Genomic DNA, 22,229 nt, shown 5'->3' on the forward strand with positions numbered 1-22,229 from the left:
ACAGTAATGGAAGAGGTTTGATGATTGAGGATGACGTTACCCGAAGATCCGAGCTGAGATTAGATACTCGGTTGCGAAGGACTGGAGAAGGAGGAAGGAGAATCGACATGTGGACCAAGAACTGGGTCTATGTGGAAGATCGAATGGGCTTTTTCTACGCAAAGATTATATTTGTTACAGAAAACTTAGGTGACGTGGAGAAACGAAAGTTTCTAATTGGCTGATTTAATTGTCCTACGTGGACAGCTTCACTGATGCTCATATAACCCTTTTAGTATAGGTTAGATTCGTAGACAGACGCAAAAAATAGAAACGCGAAAACCCCCCCAAATCGGTGGAATCAGCGTTTGAAGATATTTTTCGCCGCTGTAATCTGGATAACTGAAACCACCACCACACTACTGGCTCTTCTTCGTGTGTTCATGGTCATTCATCGCAAACCCTAGATCGGAAATACTCGCCGTAAAAACTTTTGACTGCTGAAACTCAGTTTGGGTGAATCCTAGGGTTCTTCTTATTGATGAAGAACTCAAGTGTATTGACACCGTTAAACCTCACCGTGATGTTTCCATTTCACTCAACGGAATCGAACAAGCTGATCCAATAATCTCCCGATTCGGTAGCAGGGGAGGTTAGATCTTTGCCGAATCGTGAACTCGAGATCCATCGTGATTACTTGAACCAGAGCTATTATTTTTAAGATGCATGGTAGTAGACAACGCAGTTTCGGGAATGGCTATAGATCTGGCTCTCGAATTTCACCTGAACGTCCTATGAGAGGACGTGGCTTCTATGCCTCGGACCACCACCAGCAGCACCGTGGGTTTAACCGTGGATACGGACGAGGGAGAGGACGTTCTAAATCGTATCAGAATCAGCTTCCTCCTCCTCCTCTCCCTCCTCCACCTGTTCAACGCCGAAGTGGTGGTGGTGGCGGCGGGGACGTTTTCATGGAGGCAGGTCGTTTAGCAGCAGAGTACTTGGTTACTCAGGGTGTTTTACCAGAAACTGCTCTTTCCAGCAAGGGGCAGAATGGTAATTTCAGGAAGTTTCAGAGTTCTAAAGAAGCAGCAGCTCCTGGTGGAGATAGAAGGAGGTTTGTTGATGGTTATAACTCAGCTGGATCCAGAAGGAGGTCTAACCGTTACGACTCGGATTTTGACAGGAGCGGGTCTTGGTCTGAGAGGAGTAAAGCTTATGAAGACTCTGTGTCTGAGCATCGAGAGGAGCAGCCACTTGCGGAAGATATTGCTAGCTCCGTTCAGAGGTCAACAACCTCTGGTGAGTTTATGAGGAAGCGTGAAGGAGCTGGTGATTCCGAGTCTGTGTTGGACAAGTACAGTCTCCAGGATGAGGCGCAGAGTAAGACAGGTTCCTCCAGTGCTGGGAAAGAAGTTGTGCATGATTGTGAAATCTCGAAAGTGTCGGAAGGTTCTTCTAGCTTGAGTGCTGGTTCCGGGGAGATTAAGGGTAGGACTGGTGGAGAAAATGAGAGGCAGACTGATATGGAAGATGCGCCGGTTCTTCAACATTGTGAGGATGCATCTATTAATGACCATTGTGGTGGTGATGAATCATTCACGGAGAGTGGTATTGATTTGGCAACACTGTGTAAGTTTGAGAAGGTGCCTACGAGGACACGCTCTTCCCTGACTGCTAAAGGCCCCAAGCTTTCTTTGAGTCAAAATAACAAAGAAACCTCTCATGTTCTTGGACTTCTAGAAGAACACCAAACCGAAAAGCAATCTGAGACTCAAGGCCAGTCATCTGGATTTGTTAACGACCATGTTGAAGATTTGCCTCTTGTTCAATTTGTTGAGAACAGTAAATGCAACAGGTCTAACTCTTTCCCCAATAGCATTCTCAGGGAAAGTAGTGAGAAAGAAGCAGGACTAGACTTGCCTAGCATCCACAGATCACATTCGTTGGGGAAAGGAGGCGAGAAACGGGCTGCTGAAGACAGTGGCATGGAGGAAGGAGCAAAACGACAGAGAAACTGGGTCCCTGTGCCAGCTTCTGAAACCAATGAACACTTCAACGTATTGAAAACAAGCGAACTCCAATGTGGTCCTGAAGGAAATGAGAAGACAAGCTCGTTCAGCAGGAGACTGATTGACTTGGGTCCCGGGTATGCAGAAGAGCATCAGCTATTTCCTGCTTCGTTTAAGATCTGTGACCTAAACCTAGGGGGAGGATCGGATGGTGCGAATGATGGCAAAAGGGAATCTAGCCAACCTGTTGGTTTTGATCTCTCAATGAGCAGTTCTAGCAAGTCTCTTGACTTCAGTACTAGTACTCGGGTGAGCAATGGTAAAGAGATAGAAGTGATTGATCTGGACAATGATGATACTCCTGATGTGGTCAAGTCCAGCAACAATCCCGGGAGAAAGTACTGGCTAAGTCCCATTCTACACCTGTATACACATCTTTGAAATTTTTGGCTAATGAGTTTGATTAAAACATGTAACAGACAAGAAGCTGGGGCATATATGGGCATCAATGACGTTCCAGACTACAATGAAGGGCTCATGATGGTAGAGTATCTTGATTCATTCGGAAACATTCCTGCAATAAACCCAGGAATCAGTACTAGTGTGCCACAGAATAACGATGTTGTCGTTCAAGACAGAGAGGTACTTACGTTACTTGTCAAGTGTTTTAAGGCGCATAGAATGGGTTTTGGTTGCTAATGCTAACTATCACCTGAAAACGTCACAGGGAGCTCTTGGAAATGACCAAGCACCAAATAATACAGACGACGATTCCATATTCATGTCGCTCGGAGAAATACCTTTGAGTAAGGCCACATCAGTTAGCTGTTTTACGTTCACCTTTAAAAGACCTTGCTTTATTCATCTGTCATGTATGTGTGTTGCAGCATTTTTGCAAACTTGGGACCAACCTCCAGCTCGAGGCTACGAGAAGCCTTTCTGATACGCCCTTCTTTCTTCTACTAGTATTACTATTAAGCCGCTGTCTGTGTAGCCATCTCGTTTGGTGCTAATCCCTCTGAGATGTAAAAGATTCAAAAGACTTTTGTGTTTGTGTGTGTGTTTATGATTGTACCCTTGTAATTCTCTGTTTATTATTATTATCCATGCGTCTCCCATGTTTTAGGTATACTTCAGTCTCCAACCTCTTACAAGTAATAACCCAAGCGCATGATGTTTATATACATGCATGTATTTGAGATTCAACATGATAAGTATGGGAGGAATCTTTTCTCAGTATTTGAAAATCAAATAAAAAACATTCTTCCCTTTTGTGCAAACAATTTCCATCAAAACAGGTAAGAAATCTGAGTGGGATCTAAACAATTTGATTTTTGATTCTAATATAATAAAGACGGAGATGCTTTTTTTTTTCTCTGAAATTCTAATATAATAAACAATTCTGATATAATATAGAATCGGACGGTCAAAAATGACTAATTGTTGCTGAGGGGGCAAAGGATCTCACCACGTGTCAGAATCAGCAACCCACACGTCCATTTAAGAATAAAATAAAATGGAAACGAATAACCGCAAAGGGAAAAATAAAATAAAAAGGTGAAAAAAGTTTCCGGCGACGAAAGTTTCTACATTTGAACGAGCACGTATGATGATGATAGATTAGAGATCTGCGAATCCCATCGTCGTCGTGGGATTAGGGTTTCGCATCCTCCTTCGATCTCATCGAATCACCTTACCTCCGATTCAGTTCGCGCGCGCGCGCGTGTGTGTGTGTGTGTGTTCGATCGAGCTGGATCCTCTCTAATCTATGTTGGATTTGATTATTTCATTTCGTGATCGTTGCTTCTCTCTCTCGCGCACCCTTGATTCAGTGGATGGTTCTCACTTTCCTTGAATTGTAACTTTGTTTGAGTTGACTTTTGATTTGATTGCGTATCGTTGAATTTGGGGTTTTGATGGATTTGGAGAGTGAAAGCTCTGCGCTTGAGTCTATTGGTGATAATGGTTTGATCCAACAAGCTTCCATCAACACTGCTGCTGCTGCTGCTGATGATGATGATAATGGTAGGAGTTTGGATCAGGGGTCCTTCTCTGACGACAGTGTGAAGCTTGTTTCGACGAGAAGTGGTGAAAACGAATCATCTGGTAAAGCGTTGAACTTTGATTCGGTAGGTGGTGGTTCTCACTCTCCGGTTCTTTCAAAAGGGCGTGGTTTGAGGAAATGGAGGCGGATCAGGAGAGACCTTGTGAAAGACACGTCTGGTGATATGGAGAATAGTAAAGTTCTGAAGAGAGGCTTGTCTGGTTCTGCTGCTCATTCGCACGGTAATAAGCAGATGCTGTTTCAGTCACCGGAGTTTGAGCAAGAGAGTCAGGGATCTGTTGGGTCTGTGAATATGTTGAAAAGTGGCGGTTTTGATGATGCTAGGTTTATGGCAGGGATTGGTTTTTCAGCTGGTGTTGTTGGTTTAGGAAAGGATGATGATCGGAGTAGTAAGTCTTCTACACCAATGATTATTAGTTCAGGTGGTCAGAGAGGGAAAGATCGGGTAGAGAATAGTAAGAAGCATAGAGGAGAAAGTGTCGAGAAGGAGAACTCTCATTCCAGCTTGGAATCTGATTCAAGAAAGCCGAGTGGAAGCATGATGATGAACCACAAGGGAATGATTGGTGATGAAGCTGATATGAATGGAGAAACTTCAAAGAGAAATGACGATGCTGAAGGAGAAGGAGAAGGAGAAGAGTCAATAAACAATAACAATGGTTTTTCGGAGGAACAAGATCCGTTAACAGAGGCTATTGATGGTTTCCTCACCTTGCAAGAAGCTCTTGAAAAAGGTATCCACTGTAATTTTTGCTGTTGCTATCTGTCACTGAAACTTGGACTATGTTTTACTGCTGTTTCCATACAAGTTTCTTGTTATTAGTCCTTATGCAATTTCATGTGCAGAGGTTCAGCAATACCGGGAGATCGGGAAGGAAACGATGGCACAGCATCATGAGGGAGCTAGTGAGATAAGCTCACCTGGCTCAGAGATTGTAGCCTTGGTGAACACTGTTGGACAGCTGGAGATCAAGCTAGAAGAAACAAGGTCCATGCTTGAGGTGAAAGAATCACACATTCGTGAGCTTGAATCCACCACGAACCAAAACAAACGCTCGTGTGGAGAATCAGGAAACGTTTCAGAGACGGTGGTCGAAGATATCTTCCGGCAAAAGATTGAAGCCGAGATTGAATATCTGATATATTCAAGATCTGTTGATAACTTGAATCATCAGATGAAGCTGGTTGAAACACAAGAGTCATTGGCAGAGGAGCAAGCTTATGAGACACTGAACAGCTTGGACAAAGTTCAAACGAAGGCTGCGAGTTTAAGAAACAGAGCTCAAGACCTGCAAAACGAGTGCGTAGAAACCACAGGAAGCATCAAGAAGAGAGCATGTAAGATTACTTCATGCTTTCTTATACAATTAGTATTACTGCTAATGGTAGTTATGGTGTTCATGTCTCAATTGGTGCCGGAGTCTTCTGATATCGTTGTTGTACCCACCTGACCTTTTTTGGGTTTTTTTGGTAGGAAACTGAGTTCTTTATTTTCTTGGCTTTTTGCATGTCGTGTTAGCGTTTCAGCTATAGAGTTTTGGCGTCTGGTTATAGAATTAAAAGACATGCTACTTTATATTTTGTTGGAATAAAATTCTACAGTTGGATAATGGTCATGTGGCTGAACATTAATGTCTTTGCACAGTCACTGTTCATGTTGTTGATTTGATTCGTCAGTCATCACGTAAGGACATGCAAACTCTTTAAAACGCCGATCAATATTCTTTCGCTGGAAACGCCAGACCTTTGCACGGTCTTAGTCATAGCGGTGTAGAGTGTAGTTTATATATTCGAAAGTTGTTCAGTTCACTTTCTGTTACCAACCAAACATAGAAAAGGGAATAAAAAAAGAGTGATGTGTCACACCACTTCTATACACAGCCGAGTAAATAACCGATCCGTAAACCAAACCGAAATGTATTATTGTTGAAGTTAATTCAATTTTGAAAAGCCAAATCTAACCCGGGATTAATATAAGAGAAACAATAGTACAATTTGATTTTAAGGGCATCATTCATTAGTGGTAGAACAGATACCAATCTCTCAAGTATTAAAATATTAATCTTTTGTTTATTTAATTATTTTTAAACTTTTAAAAGCTATTGAATCAAGTTTGATTGACAAGTGTAGAGTGTATCTCTCAAATGAGAGCTTTTCATGCTCTCTCCTGATTTTTATTTATTTTATACATGAGAACACATAATTGACAGCTTCATTGTTCTGGATGCTCTAACTGAACCAAAGCTTTAAAGAAACGAAAATGATATGATGATATGATGCAATGGTATGTATATATCTCAAAAAGGAATAATTTACATACAATGTGGTTTGATATATGGTAGAAGACTTACAGTAATCATTTTACTTTATCTCGTTGTGTTGTTTTTGCTGTTTACTGATTTATGGAAATATATGTTTATCTTTTTTTTTTTGATCAAATGAAATACTCCATCCGTTTCAAAATAGATGATGTTTTAGTGAGTTTTTGATGTTTCAAAATAGATGATGTTTTCATATATCAATGCACTTTTTCACTTTATCAAAAACTGTGTAACCAATGATATTTTGTAGTATGTTTTGTGATTGGTTGAATAACTTTTAATTTATATTTTAATGATATTTTTAAGATAAAAAATAATTTTCTTAATAGTTGTGCACAATCTTAAAACTTCATGTATTTTAAAACAGAGGGAATATATGTTTATCAAAATCAACATTTCGGAAAGAAGCTACACGTAACAGACGAGATAAGAGTAGACCTCGGGACCACTGATTACAATCCCTAAACTTTAAGAAACCTTACCTAACCGCATTCACCACTAAGTGAAAACTTCTCTCAATAATCAAGAAATCAACCCCCCTCCCCCCTCCCCTTTCCAAGAAAAACAATGAAGGATAAATTATATGTTTACCACTTTCATGGTATAACTTTTTATTTTTACCACCAATAAAGAGATATTTTCGAGAAAAGAATTTTATGCCCTTGTTATTATATATATAATAAATTATTATTTAAATAAAATAAAAAAATAAAAAAAAAAATAAATTTTTTTTTTTATGTTTTCAAATTATACTTTTTCAAATTCGAACTTTTTTATATTTTTCTTTTGAATTTTTTTTTCAATTTTTGTTTTTATTTTTTGTTCAAATTTTTTTTAAAAAACGAAAATTATGTTTGATATTATTTTTTAAATTTTTTTATATATTTTTTAATATTTATTTATATATTTATTAGAATCCTAAATTTCACATTCCAAAAACCATACTTCACCCCTTAGTTCTAAATTCTAAGTCTATATTAGTTAACCTTTAAGATATAATTATCTTTTACCTTTCATTAAAAGTAAAGATAAAAATGATTAGTGTAAATATGAAAAGTGGTAATATGAATGTGCTATTTGTAACAATTTCCCAACAATGAAAAGCACGATGATATTGGTATAAATATGTTGCTATGAATTTCCCCTAATTATTTACAAAAAGTTTGTAAGTTAAACACACTAGGATATTGATATTATACCAAATCTTCACTCTAGACGTTTCTTTGAGAGGACAGTATATTATCATGATCACCTTATCTGAGTTCAAATCCAACCTTATGCATTATGCAATAATATATATATTGTTGTGCTTTCAGTTAAGTTTAACAAAACGGAACCAAGATCACCACATATTTTAGACAGACGTCAGGGCTAACTTGTTATATTTTATACTTTTGCTAAATTGGTTGCATTAGAAGGAAAAAAGATTGAAAACAAAGTTAGCAAGAGTTACCATTACCTTTTACAAATAGCATCTGGAAGAAGCCTAAAAGAGCCCAACATTGTTATATTGTACAATTAATTGTTTTAGATTCCAAAATATCTATTATCTATTCTATTAAAATACAAGTCACAACTTATTTTCATGTGTTTTTTTTAAATGGACATTCTCCAGAAAATCAAATTTCATTTATTTCTACTTAACATTTTGGCATCATTAAGATATAAGATAACATATCTTATATAATCAACACATATAACAATTTCACCTATAAAAATGTTTTAATTTTATTTTTAATTAAAAATTCTGTTGATAAAAATTTATTTTGTAGGGAACTAGGACTAATGATTCTATTGATAAATGTTCTTTTATCAACTTGTCTTTTGGTAATTTACGATCTAATTTATCCCAATGAGATTATTTTATTCTGTATAATTTTACCTTCAATGGTTATACCATAAAATATAAAATGACTCCTCTACTTTTTAAGATAAATTCCTATATAATAACCAAAATCATATCTTGTGGTGATTATTCAAAAGAGTCAACAAATAATTATTTCAAGAAATTTTAAAAAATATTGGGACGTCAATATGAAAAAGAATTTTTAGTCTGTGAATTTTCTATATCATATTTTTTTTATTGATGTGCCCTATTTATGATATGTTTGTTCACGAGTTTTCTTTATAATTCTTTGTGTTTTAAATATTAGTTATGAATGTTGAACCTTTAAAATATCTCATTGCATAAGAATTTTTTTAACTAAGTTAGATTTAACTATTCAAGACACAATATAAATTTTATTCAGAATTTAATTTAACTTAATGTTATTTTATTTTTATGACACGACGCTAATTTAAATTTTTAATATTAGTGATACATTTTTAACATACACTTTGGGTCTTGGTATGCAGACCAAGTATCAGATTTCTGTACACCTATCCTGAAAATCACAGTGATATGTATTATTGAGTTTTATTTAAGTTAGTTGCATATTTCTACGTAGCCAAGAACATATACTACTAAATACATATTTTTCCTTCATATTGAGTGTGGTTGCACTTAAGCCAAAATTTTAAAATTAGAATTTTTAATATCAAAAGAAACTCTGTCAAATTGGGATTCAATGTCCAAATAGAAAAACCATGTATAAACAATAAGAAAAAAATTGCCACGTAATAAGCAATTGAGATTTGGTTAAAAAGACTGAAAACACACACAAAATTAATATTTATATCTAATTAAATACATTAGCATAAATATAAAAATAATATTAAAATAAAATTATTAAGAATATATATTAGCTCCCGCAAGGTACCAGCCAACACCTAGTTTGGATTAAAGTGCAGCTATATATACGAGTTAGTAGGTATATATAATTTTTGTATTAATAAATAACAGTAGATTAGTGTGGCGAAAGCTTTTAAAATGTAGAGAGGTTGCGAAGAAGCTATACAGAGTGGAAATAAAGAATGGGAGGAACACATCCTTTTGGTATGAGTCGTGGTCTCCTTTGAGGTGTTTGAAAGATCTTCTTTGTGATAGAGGCTATATTGATATGGGAATCTCTATTAACGCAATGGTGTGTGAATGCAGTAGACATCGCAGGAGATTCCATAAAAATCCTATCTTCAATAGAGTTGAAGAGGTAATTGATAGATATAAAGCCAATATTACAGAGGAAGAAGATGTATCTTTATGGAGAAATGGAAAGGGAGATTACAAGAATCGTTTCTCATTGAAGGAGACTTGGCAAGTGACTAGAGTGCAGTATCAGAGCTGCTACTGGAAAAAGATGGTCTGGTTTAAGCATGCTATTCCAAAATTATCTTTTGTTATGTGGATGGCGATGAAGGAAAGGTTATCTACGGGTGAAAGAATGAGTAATTGGGGAGGCAGTGTTGATACTACTTGTGTGTTTTGCCAAGATCCTATGGAGACTTTGGCTCACCTTTTCTTTGTCTGTCCATATTCTTCTCAGATTTGGGAGGGTTTGACAAGGAGAGTTATGGATACTCAATACACAACGAGTTGGAGGGGTATTATGCGAGTGGCTTTGGATAATACTCAAGGGAAGATCAAGCTTTTCACTTTGCGGTATGCTTTTCAAGCTGCAGTGCACACAATTTGGATAGAAAGGAACAGGAGAAGACATGGGGAAACTCCTAAACCAGCAGAGCTGTTGATTAAATGGATTGATAAGATGGTGAGAAACAAGTTCTCAATTATAAAGAAGAGAGGGGATAAGGATTTTGATGGAGGGATGGTATATTGGTTTAGCACAAGATAGAAAAAAGAGATAGAATTTTGAATTTTTTCATTTCAAAATAGTTACACTTGATGTAAAGCAAAGAACTTTTCTTTTTGGATTAAATTTAACATTCAATTCAAAAAAAAAAACAGTAGATTAGTTATTTATGTTCCTTAATTTTAGGCTACAGTATTTATCTATACTATTATTTATGAAGTGATTTGGCTTATTTGTCACTTTCTCAATGATTTTAGTTAATTTGCTTACTTGTCATATTTTTCATGATTTTGTAGGATAAATCATTAGCTTAATTAATATTATTATTAAATTATTATTATTTTGATATCTATATATTTATCGTGATATCTATACAATTATTTGCGAAGTAAATTTTCAGAATCGAGCTCTCACGTTAAAAGTTACACTGGTTAATGTCGTTGTTACCCTTAATAAATTTTTATATATAATAATTTAATTAAAAACAAATTTTATATTAATAATATTAAATTTGTAAAAAGATAATTCTCATATATTTTGTTGTTCTCTTGAAATAATATTTTATATTTCTAATAATAAATTTTTAGAATCGAGCTCTCACGTTTAAAGTTACACTGCTTAATGTCGTTGTTACCCTTAATAAATTTTTATATATAATAATTTAATTAAAAAAAATTTTATATTAATAATATTAAATTTGTAAAAAGATAATTCTCATATATTTTGTTGTTCTCTTGAAATAATATTTTATATTTCTAAAAAATAAGATAATACTTATATACTAGGTTTTTTTGCTCCACATGCGGGCATAATCATCTTATGAATACTTATTATTTTATGTTTTATTAATCCAAAAATTGGCATTATATAACTCTTATTGGTGAACATGTTGAAGGAAAAAATTATGGTGAATTTTTTGTTCCTCAAAATTTATACTAATTATGTTGAAATTTTAGTCAAACTATTGAGAGGTAAATCCCACTTTTTTCTTCTAAATTTCCCATAGAGGAATGAATTTATAAGAAAAAATTTCTCTATGCAATTTTGATAAGGAACAAGTTGGACAAAAATTAATATTTATTTATATTTTTCCAATTCTTCAAATGAAATTTTAATTTTAATTTTGTTCATTTTTTTCATTCTTCTAGTGGTGACCAACTAACGCTATAGTGTTTCACGGATTAAACTTAAACTGGTTTAAATTAAAATCAAGAAAATTTGTTTTGAACTTAGTCACAAGTTAAATTATTATTTATGATTTTAAATAGTTAAATCAAACATCAAATTATTTATATATGTCAAAAAAATTCATCAAATTATGTACTTATTATTGTGTTAAAAGTTTTAAAACACTCATATATTAGAAATAGTTTAGAAAATATCTTTATGTAAATATTTTTTTGACTAATATTTAATTATTAACTGTTTTATATCTTAGTTTTTTAACTTTATAATAAAAAATATTGTTTTCAGATAGCAACACAATATATTAGAATTCTCTTAATTTTTAAATATATTTTAACAATTTTATTATATTAGTTTATAATTAATTATTTAATATAAAATATAAATTTAATATTATTAAAATAAAATGTGTGTTTTATTATATATAAAATTCAGTACGTGTTTTGTGAAAATTAATAAATACTCAGTTAAAAACTAATAATAAGTCAATGATTTATATAAAAGCTTCAAACCTAATAAAATATGACAAATAAGAAAATAATAATTTTAATATAACATATATATTTAAATATTATTAAATCAAAATTCGCTTTCAATTATATATAAAATTCATTACAAATATTTTCTAAAATTAATAAATTAGTGATTCAGCTAAAAATTATTAATAAATCAATGACTAAGCTAAAACCTAATAAAAACATGATAAATAAGCAAATTTTACTAAAATCATGGAAAATATGACGAATAAGCAAAATTAAAAGAATTATATATCTAATTACATATTTATAGTTATATTATTTAAATTAATAAATTATGAACTCAACTAAAAACTATTAATAAATTAATATTTTTTTTTTTGACAACAAGACATTCACAGACTCAACTTGACTCTGTAAACCAAACCGGCAACTCTGCATCCATGTGAACGCCGACTATTAATAAATTAATAATTCAGCTTAAACCTAATCAAAACATGACAAATAAGCAAAACTACCAAAAATCATAGAAATCATGACAAATAAGCTAAATCACTTCATAAATAATAGTATAGAAGATTGTGTTGTTATCTTTAAATAATATTCTTATTATAAAAATTAAGATATGCAACAATACATAGTTAAATATTAATGAAGAAAAAATATTCTTATAAAAATATAGTCTAAAACATTTCTAATATATGAGTCTTTGAAAAATTCAACACAATAATTAGTATATATATTTTAATGAAATTTTCTGTCATATATAAATTATTTTACGTTTGGTATAAACTTGTTATGAATATAAATAATAACTTAACATATTGTTTGTTTGGTGTAAACTTGTTAAGAATATAAATAATAACTTAACATATTGTTTTTGAATTAACAAAATATAAAATAATAAATATCTATAAGAAGATTATGCCTCTTGTGCGGGCAAGACACCTAGTTTAAAGTTAATTTATGAAGTGATTTGGTTTATTTGTCACTTTCTCCATGGTTTTAGTTAATTTGCTTACTTGTCATATTTTCCATGATTTTAGGATAAATCACTAGCTTAATTAATATTATTATTAAATTACTATTATTTTGATATCTATATATTTATCATGATATTTAAAATTATTAATAAACATGAACCTATTTACAGATATATATACTAATATTTTATAAAAATATATTTTAATATATAATTATAATGATATTTAGGACATTTGATTTATAAAAAAAATATTAATAATATCTATTGATAATATCATCATTACTGCTCTCTCATTTTATAATTTTAATGACTAATATTATAGCTAATTTATCTGATTTTTACTGAAAATATTCATCAAATACAGATTATTACAAAATATATATATAAGTATACTAATATATATGAATTAATCATTTTCTTTAGTTAATTTGCTTATTTTTCATCTTTTCCATAATTTTAGGATAAATTATTAGTGTAATTAATATTATTGTTTAATTTATTTATTATATATATCATGATATTTAAAATAATTAATAAACATTAACCTATTTTACCGATATATATACTGATATATTAATATATATATATATATATATTAATATATAATTATAATGCTATTTAGGAATAAATGGATAGATATTAACAATATTTACCGATAATATCATTATTACTTATCTCTCATTTATAGTTTTAATGACTAATATTATAGTCAATTTTCTGATTTTTACTGAAAATATTGATTAAATACAAATTATTATAAAATTTATATATAAGTATATTAATCTATACTATTATTTGCAAAGTAAATTTTTGGAATCGAGCTCTCACGTTAAAAGTTAGAGTGGTTAATCTCGTTTATACCTTTAATGAATAAAATGTATAACTAAACTAACAAATAAAAATGAAATTTTAATTTATTTGATTAGATAATTGATTAAAATTAATAGTAGTAAGAATTATCCAAAATCTGAAAATATAATTTTAAAAAGAGATAATTTCTGTAAATGTTGTATTGTTATCTAAAAAAAAAAGTTTTAAAAGATATAATTTATGTAAATATTGTATTATTATCTGAAAAAGTCTTTTAGTAAAAAGTAAAAAATATGAATTATATAACTAAATATTAATCAAATAAAATTCTTAATTATATAATTAAAAATAGAATACTGAATCTATACTATTTTTTGCGAAGTAAATTTTTGGAATCGAGTTCTCACGTTAAAAGTCAGAGTGGTTAATATTGTTTATACCTTAATGAATAAAATGTATAACTAAATTTAAAAATAAAAACGAAATTTTAATTTATTTGATTAGATAATTGATTAAAATTAATAATAGTAAGAATTATTCAAAATCTGAAAATATAACTTTAAAAAGAGATAATTTCTGTAAATATTGTATTGTTATCTGAAAAAAAAATAATTTAAAAAGAAATAATTTATGTAAATATTGTATTATTGTCTGAAAAAGTCTTTTAGTAAAAAGTTAAAAACATGAATTATATAACTAAATATTAATCAAATAAAATTCTTAATTATATAATTAAAAATATAATATTGAATTATTCAAAATCTAAAAATATAATTACAGAAAAAAAGATAATTTCTAAATATATATTGTATTGTTATCTAAAAAAGTATTTTAGTAAAAAGTTTAAACATAAATTATATAATTAAATATTAATGAAATAATATTTTTTAATTATATAATTAAAAATATAATATTAAGTTATTTTAAGATTTATTTTAGTATAGTAAATATAGTGTACAAAGAACTTTTCAAAAATTATGAAAATGTTTAAGTCCGCATCGCGGGCAAAATACCTAGTATATCTAAATTAATCGGTTTCTTTTGTTTATTTGATTTGATCCTTTAATATACTGAACCATATTCATATACTGCTGTTTTTTAAAAAATAAAATCCTCGGGACTTCCAAATCCATACTATTTTCTCTATTTCGGTTTGGTTCGATTGTGAATGGTTCAGTTTTACCCGATTAAACATTCCTAAACTATTGTTATTTTGTTAATGTTTTATATCTGTGATTTTTTTATAATTTATTTTAGTACCACATGATTTCTTTTAAGTCCAAATCAATATATGAAAAATAAATAAAACATTTCAATAATACTTATTATAAACTATATTTAGTCAACTATATCAGTTTATGTTACTTAATTATTTTATGTAATCATCTAAGAAAAAAATAATATATATATATATATATATATCTATTTCTATTACTTTAAATTATTTTGTATTGTTTAAAATTATGTTCTAAAAGAAATAAAATTATTTTTCTAATATCAGGATTATCTGTGTAAATTGTTTTTAACAAAATCACATTATATAAAAATTTATATTTTTCATCTAAGAAAATATAGATATAAAGATAGTATTTTATTACTTCAAAAGTATATTTTTGTTATTTAAAATATTTTTTAAATGTAATATTACTGTTTTGTGAACTTTTTTTTTATGAAATCATATTATATATACATATATTTTTGTTTTTCAATTCATTTTTTAACTTTATAAAAAATTTCCTATTTTATTATATGTATATGTTTTTGGAAAATTTTTAACAAGGAAACTAAATAAAAAATAAATAATAGTATTTTAAATATAATATTTTTAGTTCATTAAGAGTATTAGTGTAATCAAATCATCGTGAGAGTTAACGTGAGAATGATACATAAGAAAATGACTTCTCAAATAATATTATAGTGTGTATTCAGCAGCATTCGTACTTAATTAAATCAAAATGATTTTATTTTATTTTTCATTGTAGACACTTATATTGAACCAAACAATTTTTTGTAAACCAATTCTTAATTAAATCAAACCGATTTGTACCTTTTATTCTTAAAATGTCAACGATATATCTAATTAACTTTATATAATAACTAAACATTACGTTTAAATCTTCATTTATACTAGCATGGATTATTTATGTTACATATTTGATGTAATTAAATTATTTGGTAAAGATTGGTTTTACTTTTTTTTCTTTTTCAAAAGAAAAGATTGGTTTTAACAGGACATACCGTTTGATTAATTGAACCGAGTAATTGGTCTAGCTGAGTTTGACCAGTTAAACATGATATAATACATTTTAACTATAGTTAAATTACTAAAATTAAAATCATATAATATAAGTTGGAGAAAAGTCAGAGAAGATGGGGAGACACATCATGTTAAAAAATAAAAATAATTAACAGCTGAGAAAGCGTTACTTAAGATGCGCATTACGTGGAATCTTCAGCGCTAAACTCGCTGTAAACAAATAACCATAAAGAGATCAGTCCTTGTGTGTCTGCATCTCGTGACAAACAAGTAATCGATACAGGTTATCTTCTCTTTCCTCCTGATTCTTGTGACATCTTTTGTCTGAATGTGAAACTTGTCCCTTTACATGTTGTCTTTTGATTATTGAATCTCTGAGTAGATCTGGTTAAGCCGCCTTGTCTTACAAGAAACTGGAGTTGTCTGTGGTGTGTGAATCAACGATCTGATCTCAAAGCAGGACCAAATCAACAGAGACATGGGAGCTGCGGTGACGAAATCTGATGGTCAAGAGACGAAGCTAGAGGCTAAGATCATAGAAGCCGTGCAACGCAGGGCATCGAGAGGAACCACGATGAAATCATTCAACAGCATTGTTCTCAAGTTCCCAAAGATCGACGAGGGTCTTCGAAACTGCAAAGCTATCTTCCAAGAGTTTGGTGAGTAGTGCATACTACAGATTCTTAATCATTGGTCTCCTTGATGGTTTGTTTACGTTTTTTGGACAGACGAGGATTCGAATGGGTCGATTGATCACACAGAGCTAAAGAATTGTTTCAGGAAGCTAGAGATCTCGTTCGAGGAAGACGAGATCAATGACTTGTTTGAAGCTTGTGATATCAACGAGGATATGGGGATTACATTTACTGAGTTCATTGTTCTTCTCTGTCTCGTCTATCTTCTTAAGGACGATTCATCCACCCTCCAAAAGGTAACTACGGTTATGAGCGTTTTTACCGAACCAAAACCGAAGACCCAACCTTAACTCGAACCGAAAAACTAAAACTCCATTTGAAATTTGAATTGTTATACAAAATATCCAAACGGATCATAAAAGCTTGATAATTTTGAGTTTGGCTACATTAGTTATATATGTTAATGTTTAATATATATTAAAGCAATTTAAATATTTTAGAGTACTTTAAAACAACTTTTAGTTTACTTTATTTATTATTTTATATATTTTTTAGTTAATTTAGATAGTTTAACTAGGTTTTAGTTAGATTTTTGATTTTTGACCAAAAAAAAAGAAGTTAAATTTTTGATTAATTTATATATTTTGACTTTTTTTGTTAATTTAAAAAAAAATATTTTTGACAATTTCAGATATTTATTATAATTTTTTTTTTTGAAACTAGCTTTCAGATATTTATTATAATTTGATCTGAACCAGATCCGGAATGAACCGAATTAAACTTACCCCAAAAATTAGTAAAATCTAAATGGAACATATAAGCATGCTACCAAAAATCCTAATCAATCAAACAATTCGAAACAAATCCAACGGCCCCGAACCCCATGCCTAGTTGGCTAGTTCTATGTTTCTATGCACGTTCTGAGCTATGGTTTAAGCTTATCTAATAGAAATGGAGACTGGGAATGCCGAAGCTGGAACCAACGTTTGAGACGCTAGTGGACACATTCGTGTTCCTGGATGAGAACAAGGATGGACTAGTTAGCCGCGAGGAGATGGTCCGAGCTATTGATGAATCTGGAGAACGTTCCTCCGGGAGGATAGCAATGAAAAGATTTGGTCTAGTCTCACACTTTCTTTCTCCTTTGACCGAACAAAGAATATTGATTTTGATTCAACTTTTTGTTTGCAGAGGAGATGGACTGGGACAAGAATGGAATGGTGAACTTCAAAGAGTTCTTGTTCGCATTTACGCAGTGGGTTGGAATAGATGAGAGCGAAGAAGAAGACGATGATGATAACAATGACAAGGCTTGATGTTTGTGTTTTTGCAAGAGTGTAATAGTAACAAACTATATTTTATGTTATAATGCAAACAGAATAATTCATTACCAAAACACACAAACCATTATGTTTTTTACCCCAAAAAAAACTTGCTTTGAAGCAACAAAGCTTATTAGTAGTCTCCACTAAACCGTATAAAGAGAAGGGCAAACAAAAGCAAGCCAACATTAACATACAAAGACAGAGACACAAACACAAACAGAGACTGATGATCCCTTTCTGTCGTCTATACTCTTCACTGAGATACAATAAATAAGTAGAGACACAGACTCAGGACTGGTGTTTTTTTATTATTCCATGGATAAGAGACAGTACCGGTAGCCAGAGGAGTATGGAGTAGTAGGAAGGGATGGAGACAGAACCTTCAAAAGCCTCTTCTCGTTCAAAAGAAGGAAGCGGTTACGGTGTGCATATATTACCTTCTTGAAAAAGGTGATAGAGGCAAAGCTTTGAAAAGGATGAAAACGACGTAGCTTCATTAGTCCCTTGTCTTGGCTCTCTTCATGCCGAGGCTATTGTAAGGAGAGACGGAACCAGACATTGGAGACCCTTCTTCTCTAAGACTACCGTTGAGAAGCGCCAGTTCCCTGAGCTGTTGTTTCTTGTAGAAGTCATGAGTTTCCTCCTAAAAAAAATACAATTTTTTTTTTAAGTTTTTATTTAGACAAAAATAGTAAGCAAATATCTTTGAAGAGTTATGAACATACCACAGGAGTGAGTAGATCGTCTAGTATTTCACGAGCTTGCATGAGACGTGCATCGACTAACTCAATGGGTAACTCGGCCTCGATTAAGATGTGGAGTTGTTCATTCAGGTGCTCATAACCAGGCTTCCCCCTCATCATTTCCTCCTGCAACAACGTTACACAAATGAATATACGTATAATGCAACACCCTTAACCGGATCTTTAATGTAACTACCTTAACCGGATCTTTAATGCTGCCTCTCCCCCTTATAAGAACACGGCAATCAGTACTAGCTTCAACTCTTTTGAGGGAGTTTCCTCTAGGACCCAAGAGGCGACCGACAAAATTGTACTGCAGGATATTGAATTAAAGTTTATAACATTGGCTAAGATATAGTTTAGGATCTTAGCAAGGGGGTTGAGAATCATACGTTTGGGTATTGGTCAACTGGAATATCCACCCTGATTGTTCGTTTTACGATGAGACCAGAGGAGCTACCAGGAGAGTTTAGCCAATTTGGTGCTGGAGATGATGAAACAGATCGCTGCAAATGAAATGACGAAACCAACAACTTGTTAGAAGCCATGTCATCCTACAATGCATAAGACATATGATTGCTATATCAAAACAAGAAGAACATTAAATAGATCTTATCAAACGGTTCTTCCACGGAAAAAGGGAGCAATAGTATTGCGTTGATGCATAGCAACCTGTAATTGCTATCCTAATTCATAATATTCACAAAATAATCATATACAATCAGAGTTTGTTATAACTATATGGCTCCTGCAGGTAATGGAGCATCTAGTTAGTGCATTGAGCTAAGATTAGTGATTATCAGTGTTAGCCCAGAGGCTGCAGACTACCTGTCATGATGAACTACAATTAGAAAGTAAGTCAAAGCAGGTTATGTCAGTGCAATTCAAGTTAACAAAAGATTCTTCAGCAATTGTATGAATTAGATGAAAAAAGAGTTATGTTAATGGGGTTAGTAGAGTCATACTTCTGATGGAAACTGGGAGGGCCATCCGTTCATGTCAGCTCTTGAGTTCTGGAATATCCCTCCAGAAGAAAGAGGGCTAGGGTGGTCAAACCTACTCTGACTTATGGCATTCTCCAACAGCGTGGTTACACGCAATATTTCTGTTTCAAAAAAATGTCAAATTTTGCAAGAGTAAGACGCACCAAGTTAGTAATTAGTCCACAAATCCTTCACCAATGATAGTGGAATAGAGAGACAGCTTAGTCTCAAGACTCTCAACTAAGTTAGTGAATATTAATTTTCACACTACAGTTAAATAAATAGATTTACACACAGAAAACAAGAAAACTACTCTAACTTTGGTATGATCTCTACGAAGGGTCACACATTTGAGTGGTCTGCTCAACGTCACAACGGTTGATTATGAGGAAGGATCATTACTAAACTAGTTAGAGTGATAAGAAATCTAAGATACTAAGTTTCAACTAATTTTTTTTAGTTACTGAATTGAAAATCAAATAAACATCAGTTAAAAAAAATCCTTTCTAAACTCTATTAGACCACAATTCAACTGAAACACTCTGTATTGTTTTAAGGGAGAAGGACAAAGACTAATTGTCTCTATGGATCGTACAAATCATCCAGTCATGTATTTTTTACTAACAGCTACCTAAATGATCTCTCTCTTAGAAGCACCAATGAGATGAGATGTTGATCAAATGTACAAAATTTGTAGCTCTAAAAATAATTGTAGTAGAAGATATTATGAAGAAAGTAAGGAAACCACAACATTTTTCGTACTATAACAAGTATGGCTGCTCACCTTGGTTCATGAGACGGCAGACATGTGGAAGCACAGTCAAGAAGGGAGTAAGCTTGTGACGTTCTGCAAGTAATTCAGTAAGATACCTGCCAAAAGGGAAATCAAAGATTAACCAAATCAGTAAGACCTTGAGCACACAAGATACCAAGCAGATCCACTCTCAACAATCACATATGTCAAATCTTTTTATTTAGCAAATCCTCACTCTAAGCATTAGCATCAAATGTAGGGTGAACTAGTTTAATAATCTCCCATGAGTAAAGACACAAGTCAACAATCGCAAAACGAACACAACCAATGATTCTATAAGATCCTAATGGCACAGAGAAAATAGGTTCATAGATTCAAAAAATGTTGTTATCAAGTTAGAAAGTATAACACTTAACTAAAACCCAGTGAAAATTAGTATTGAGCTAAAAAAGAGCTTAATTTTTCATCGGTAGGTAGGAGCTCAACTCAAACATATACAAGGGAGCAACAGATATAGAAAGCATAGATCTTCATACAAATGAAAAAAAATCAGATTTGCGATGAGAACTTAGAAGCTCAGGATCCAATAAGTTGGAAGTGTATACAGAAGCAAGATCGAGACACAAGTCAACTACAAGACGAAGAGACAAAAAGATTTGAATTACTTCTCCTGCTCAACGAGGAAAGAAGGCTGTGATCGGAGACCACCAGAGAAGTTAGGTGACTGAGGAGCCGACGGAGGCACAGAGAGAGGCGGTGGATACGGCATATATCTCCCTCCTCCTCCTCCACCACCAACCGGTCCAACACCACCACCACCTCCTCCACCACCACCACCACCGAGTGAAGTCATCATCATCATCAGCAGCTACTACTTCACCGAGTTATCTATGCCTAAAGATACAACTGAGAGGATCTCTAAGAGTATAGACGGAGACCGAGGATGACTTGAGGCGGCGGAGAAGAGGAAGAGGGAGAGAAGAGTGAGTGAATCTGGCACACACAAAGAGTCTCAAATCTACTACACACGTCGGTGGTTTTGGGCCTATATACCTCTACTAGCTGTGTGGGACTCTCTCTCGAGAGAGAGAAATGATGATTTAAAGCTACTTTTTACCCTTAAACGCAACGACACAAGTTTTTTTTTTTTTGATTCTCCTTTTTATTACCGCCCTCCCTTGTCTCTCTTATTACAAGAAGCTTCTTACTGACTCAGAAGGTCTGGATCCAGCTGGATTCCTCTTTAATCATTTCTGTCTCTGAGGCTACCAACCTTTACTTGACTTGGGGCCCCCCTTCCTATTTCCGGTTTGTTTATTCTTTAATCGGTTTGTTTACAAGAACTCATCAAACGCTGCGTATTAACAATTTCTTAATCTCTTCATTTACCGATAACTCCTCGTACAATATGGAATCATCAGAATCTTCATCATCTTTTTGTTTTTAATTATCAGAATGTTCGTTGGAATATTCATTATCATGGACTCCTATGGTTTACATAATGCTTTTCATGCTTCATTGCCATAGTATATGCTCCATTGTTGCTGTTTTAAAGTTATTTTGGATTCCTGATCTTTTTTTTTTGTTTTGTGGCCTGTAATTGTATTGGCACCAAATTGTTTATAGTCGAACATTGTGGATTTTATATGGGGTAGGTAGTATGTTCTTTCTCTCTCTATTCTATTGAATATGGATATTGTTTTATGTTTTAACATAACTTACTAAAAAAAATATATGGAAACAGTCAAGCAGAATATAAGACAAAGAGACATTATATAATCAGCTAGAAACAAGGTTTAGTCAAAATTGAAAAAGACAGCTAAGGAGAGAAAGATAAATAGATGATTAGAAAATTTCACAATTCTGAACTATGGAAGAGTGAGTCGCATGAGGTAGATCAGCATCTGTTTTGTTAAACAATAAACTTCTACAATCTTGACCTAATTTTTTAAAACCTAACAGCCAACTCTACTATTGTCTCACCCAACACTTGAGTGAAATGAGTTACAA

General features: G+C 32.2%; 4 protein-coding genes across 5 annotated transcripts; 3 read left to right on the forward strand and 1 right to left on the reverse strand.

Moving 5' to 3' along the window:
* Positions 1-291: 291 nt before the first annotated feature.
* LOC106445199 (uncharacterized protein At4g26450) lies at positions 292-3,120 on the forward strand. The gene is made up of 4 exons (XM_013886717.3): positions 292-2,389; positions 2,471-2,633; positions 2,719-2,797; positions 2,879-3,120. The coding sequence occupies exons 1-4, from the start codon at positions 702-704 to the stop codon at positions 2,932-2,934; spliced, it is 1,986 nt and encodes a 661-aa protein (XP_013742171.2). The 5' UTR covers positions 292-701; the 3' UTR covers positions 2,935-3,120.
* A 406-nt stretch (positions 3,121-3,526) lies between these two features.
* On the forward strand, positions 3,527-5,666 carry LOC106445223 (WPP domain-interacting protein 1-like). Its single transcript, XM_013886743.3, has 2 exons — positions 3,527-4,790; positions 4,903-5,666. Exons 1-2 carry the CDS (start codon positions 3,908-3,910, stop codon positions 5,505-5,507), a joined length of 1,488 nt encoding a protein of 495 aa, XP_013742197.2. The 5' UTR covers positions 3,527-3,907; the 3' UTR covers positions 5,508-5,666.
* A 10,328-nt stretch (positions 5,667-15,994) lies between these two features.
* LOC106445253 (probable calcium-binding protein CML21) lies at positions 15,995-17,818 on the forward strand. 2 transcript variants are annotated; one of them, XM_013886774.3, is made up of 5 exons: positions 15,995-16,062; positions 16,162-16,438; positions 16,508-16,710; positions 17,364-17,532; positions 17,606-17,818. In XM_013886774.3, exons 2-5 carry the CDS (start codon positions 16,258-16,260, stop codon positions 17,728-17,730), a joined length of 678 nt encoding a protein of 225 aa, XP_013742228.1. In that variant the 5' UTR covers positions 15,995-16,062; positions 16,162-16,257; the 3' UTR covers positions 17,731-17,818. The 2 variants fall into 2 exon arrangements, with proteins under 2 accessions (XP_013742228.1, XP_013742224.1); XM_013886770.3 differs by lacking the exon at positions 15,995-16,062 and having other exon boundaries at positions 16,083-16,438.
* LOC106445233 (KH domain-containing protein At4g26480) lies at positions 17,756-21,312 on the reverse strand. The gene is made up of 7 exons (XM_013886752.3): positions 20,885-21,312; positions 20,250-20,335; positions 19,448-19,587; positions 18,875-18,988; positions 18,679-18,795; positions 18,465-18,608; positions 17,756-18,382 (listed from the first exon to the last, which is right to left on the reverse strand). The coding sequence occupies exons 1-7, from the start codon at positions 21,079-21,081 to the stop codon at positions 18,236-18,238; spliced, it is 945 nt and encodes a 314-aa protein (XP_013742206.1). The 5' UTR covers positions 21,082-21,312; the 3' UTR covers positions 17,756-18,235.
* Positions 21,313-22,229: the final 917 nt, after the last annotated feature.

This window comes from Brassica napus, chromosome A1, assembly GCF_020379485.1.
Source record: "Brassica napus cultivar Da-Ae chromosome A1, Da-Ae, whole genome shotgun sequence".
In the NCBI taxonomy this organism is placed as follows: Eukaryota; Viridiplantae; Streptophyta; class Magnoliopsida; order Brassicales; family Brassicaceae; genus Brassica; species Brassica napus.

Coding starts and splice junctions, on each gene's coding strand:
- LOC106445199 (XM_013886717.3), top strand. CDS start 702: ATGCATGGTAGTAGACAACGCAGTTTCGGGAATGGCTATAGATCTGGC. Junction 2,634..2,718: donor TTGTCGTTCAAGACAGAGAG/GTACTTACGTTA, acceptor AAAACGTCACAG/GGAGCTCTTGGAAATGACCA. Junction 2,798..2,878: donor GCTCGGAGAAATACCTTTGA/GTAAGGCCACAT, acceptor TGTGTGTTGCAG/CATTTTTGCAAACTTGGGAC.
- LOC106445223 (XM_013886743.3), top strand. CDS start 3,908: ATGGATTTGGAGAGTGAAAGCTCTGCGCTTGAGTCTATTGGTGATAAT. Junction 4,791..4,902: donor GCAAGAAGCTCTTGAAAAAG/GTATCCACTGTA, acceptor TTTCATGTGCAG/AGGTTCAGCAATACCGGGAG.
- LOC106445253 (XM_013886774.3), top strand. CDS start 16,258: ATGGGAGCTGCGGTGACGAAATCTGATGGTCAAGAGACGAAGCTAGAG. Junction 16,439..16,507: donor AGCTATCTTCCAAGAGTTTG/GTGAGTAGTGCA, acceptor TTTTTTGGACAG/ACGAGGATTCGAATGGGTCG. Junction 17,533..17,605: donor GATAGCAATGAAAAGATTTG/GTCTAGTCTCAC, acceptor TTTTGTTTGCAG/AGGAGATGGACTGGGACAAG.
- LOC106445233 (XM_013886752.3), bottom strand. CDS start 21,081: ATGATGATGATGACTTCACTCGGTGGTGGTGGTGGTGGAGGAGGTGGT. Junction 20,336..20,884: donor TTCCTCGTTGAGCAGGAGAA/GTAATTCAAATC, acceptor CCCTTTTGGCAG/GTATCTTACTGAATTACTTG. Junction 19,588..20,249: donor CTGCCGTCTCATGAACCAAG/GTGAGCAGCCAT, acceptor TTTTTGAAACAG/AAATATTGCGTGTAACCACG.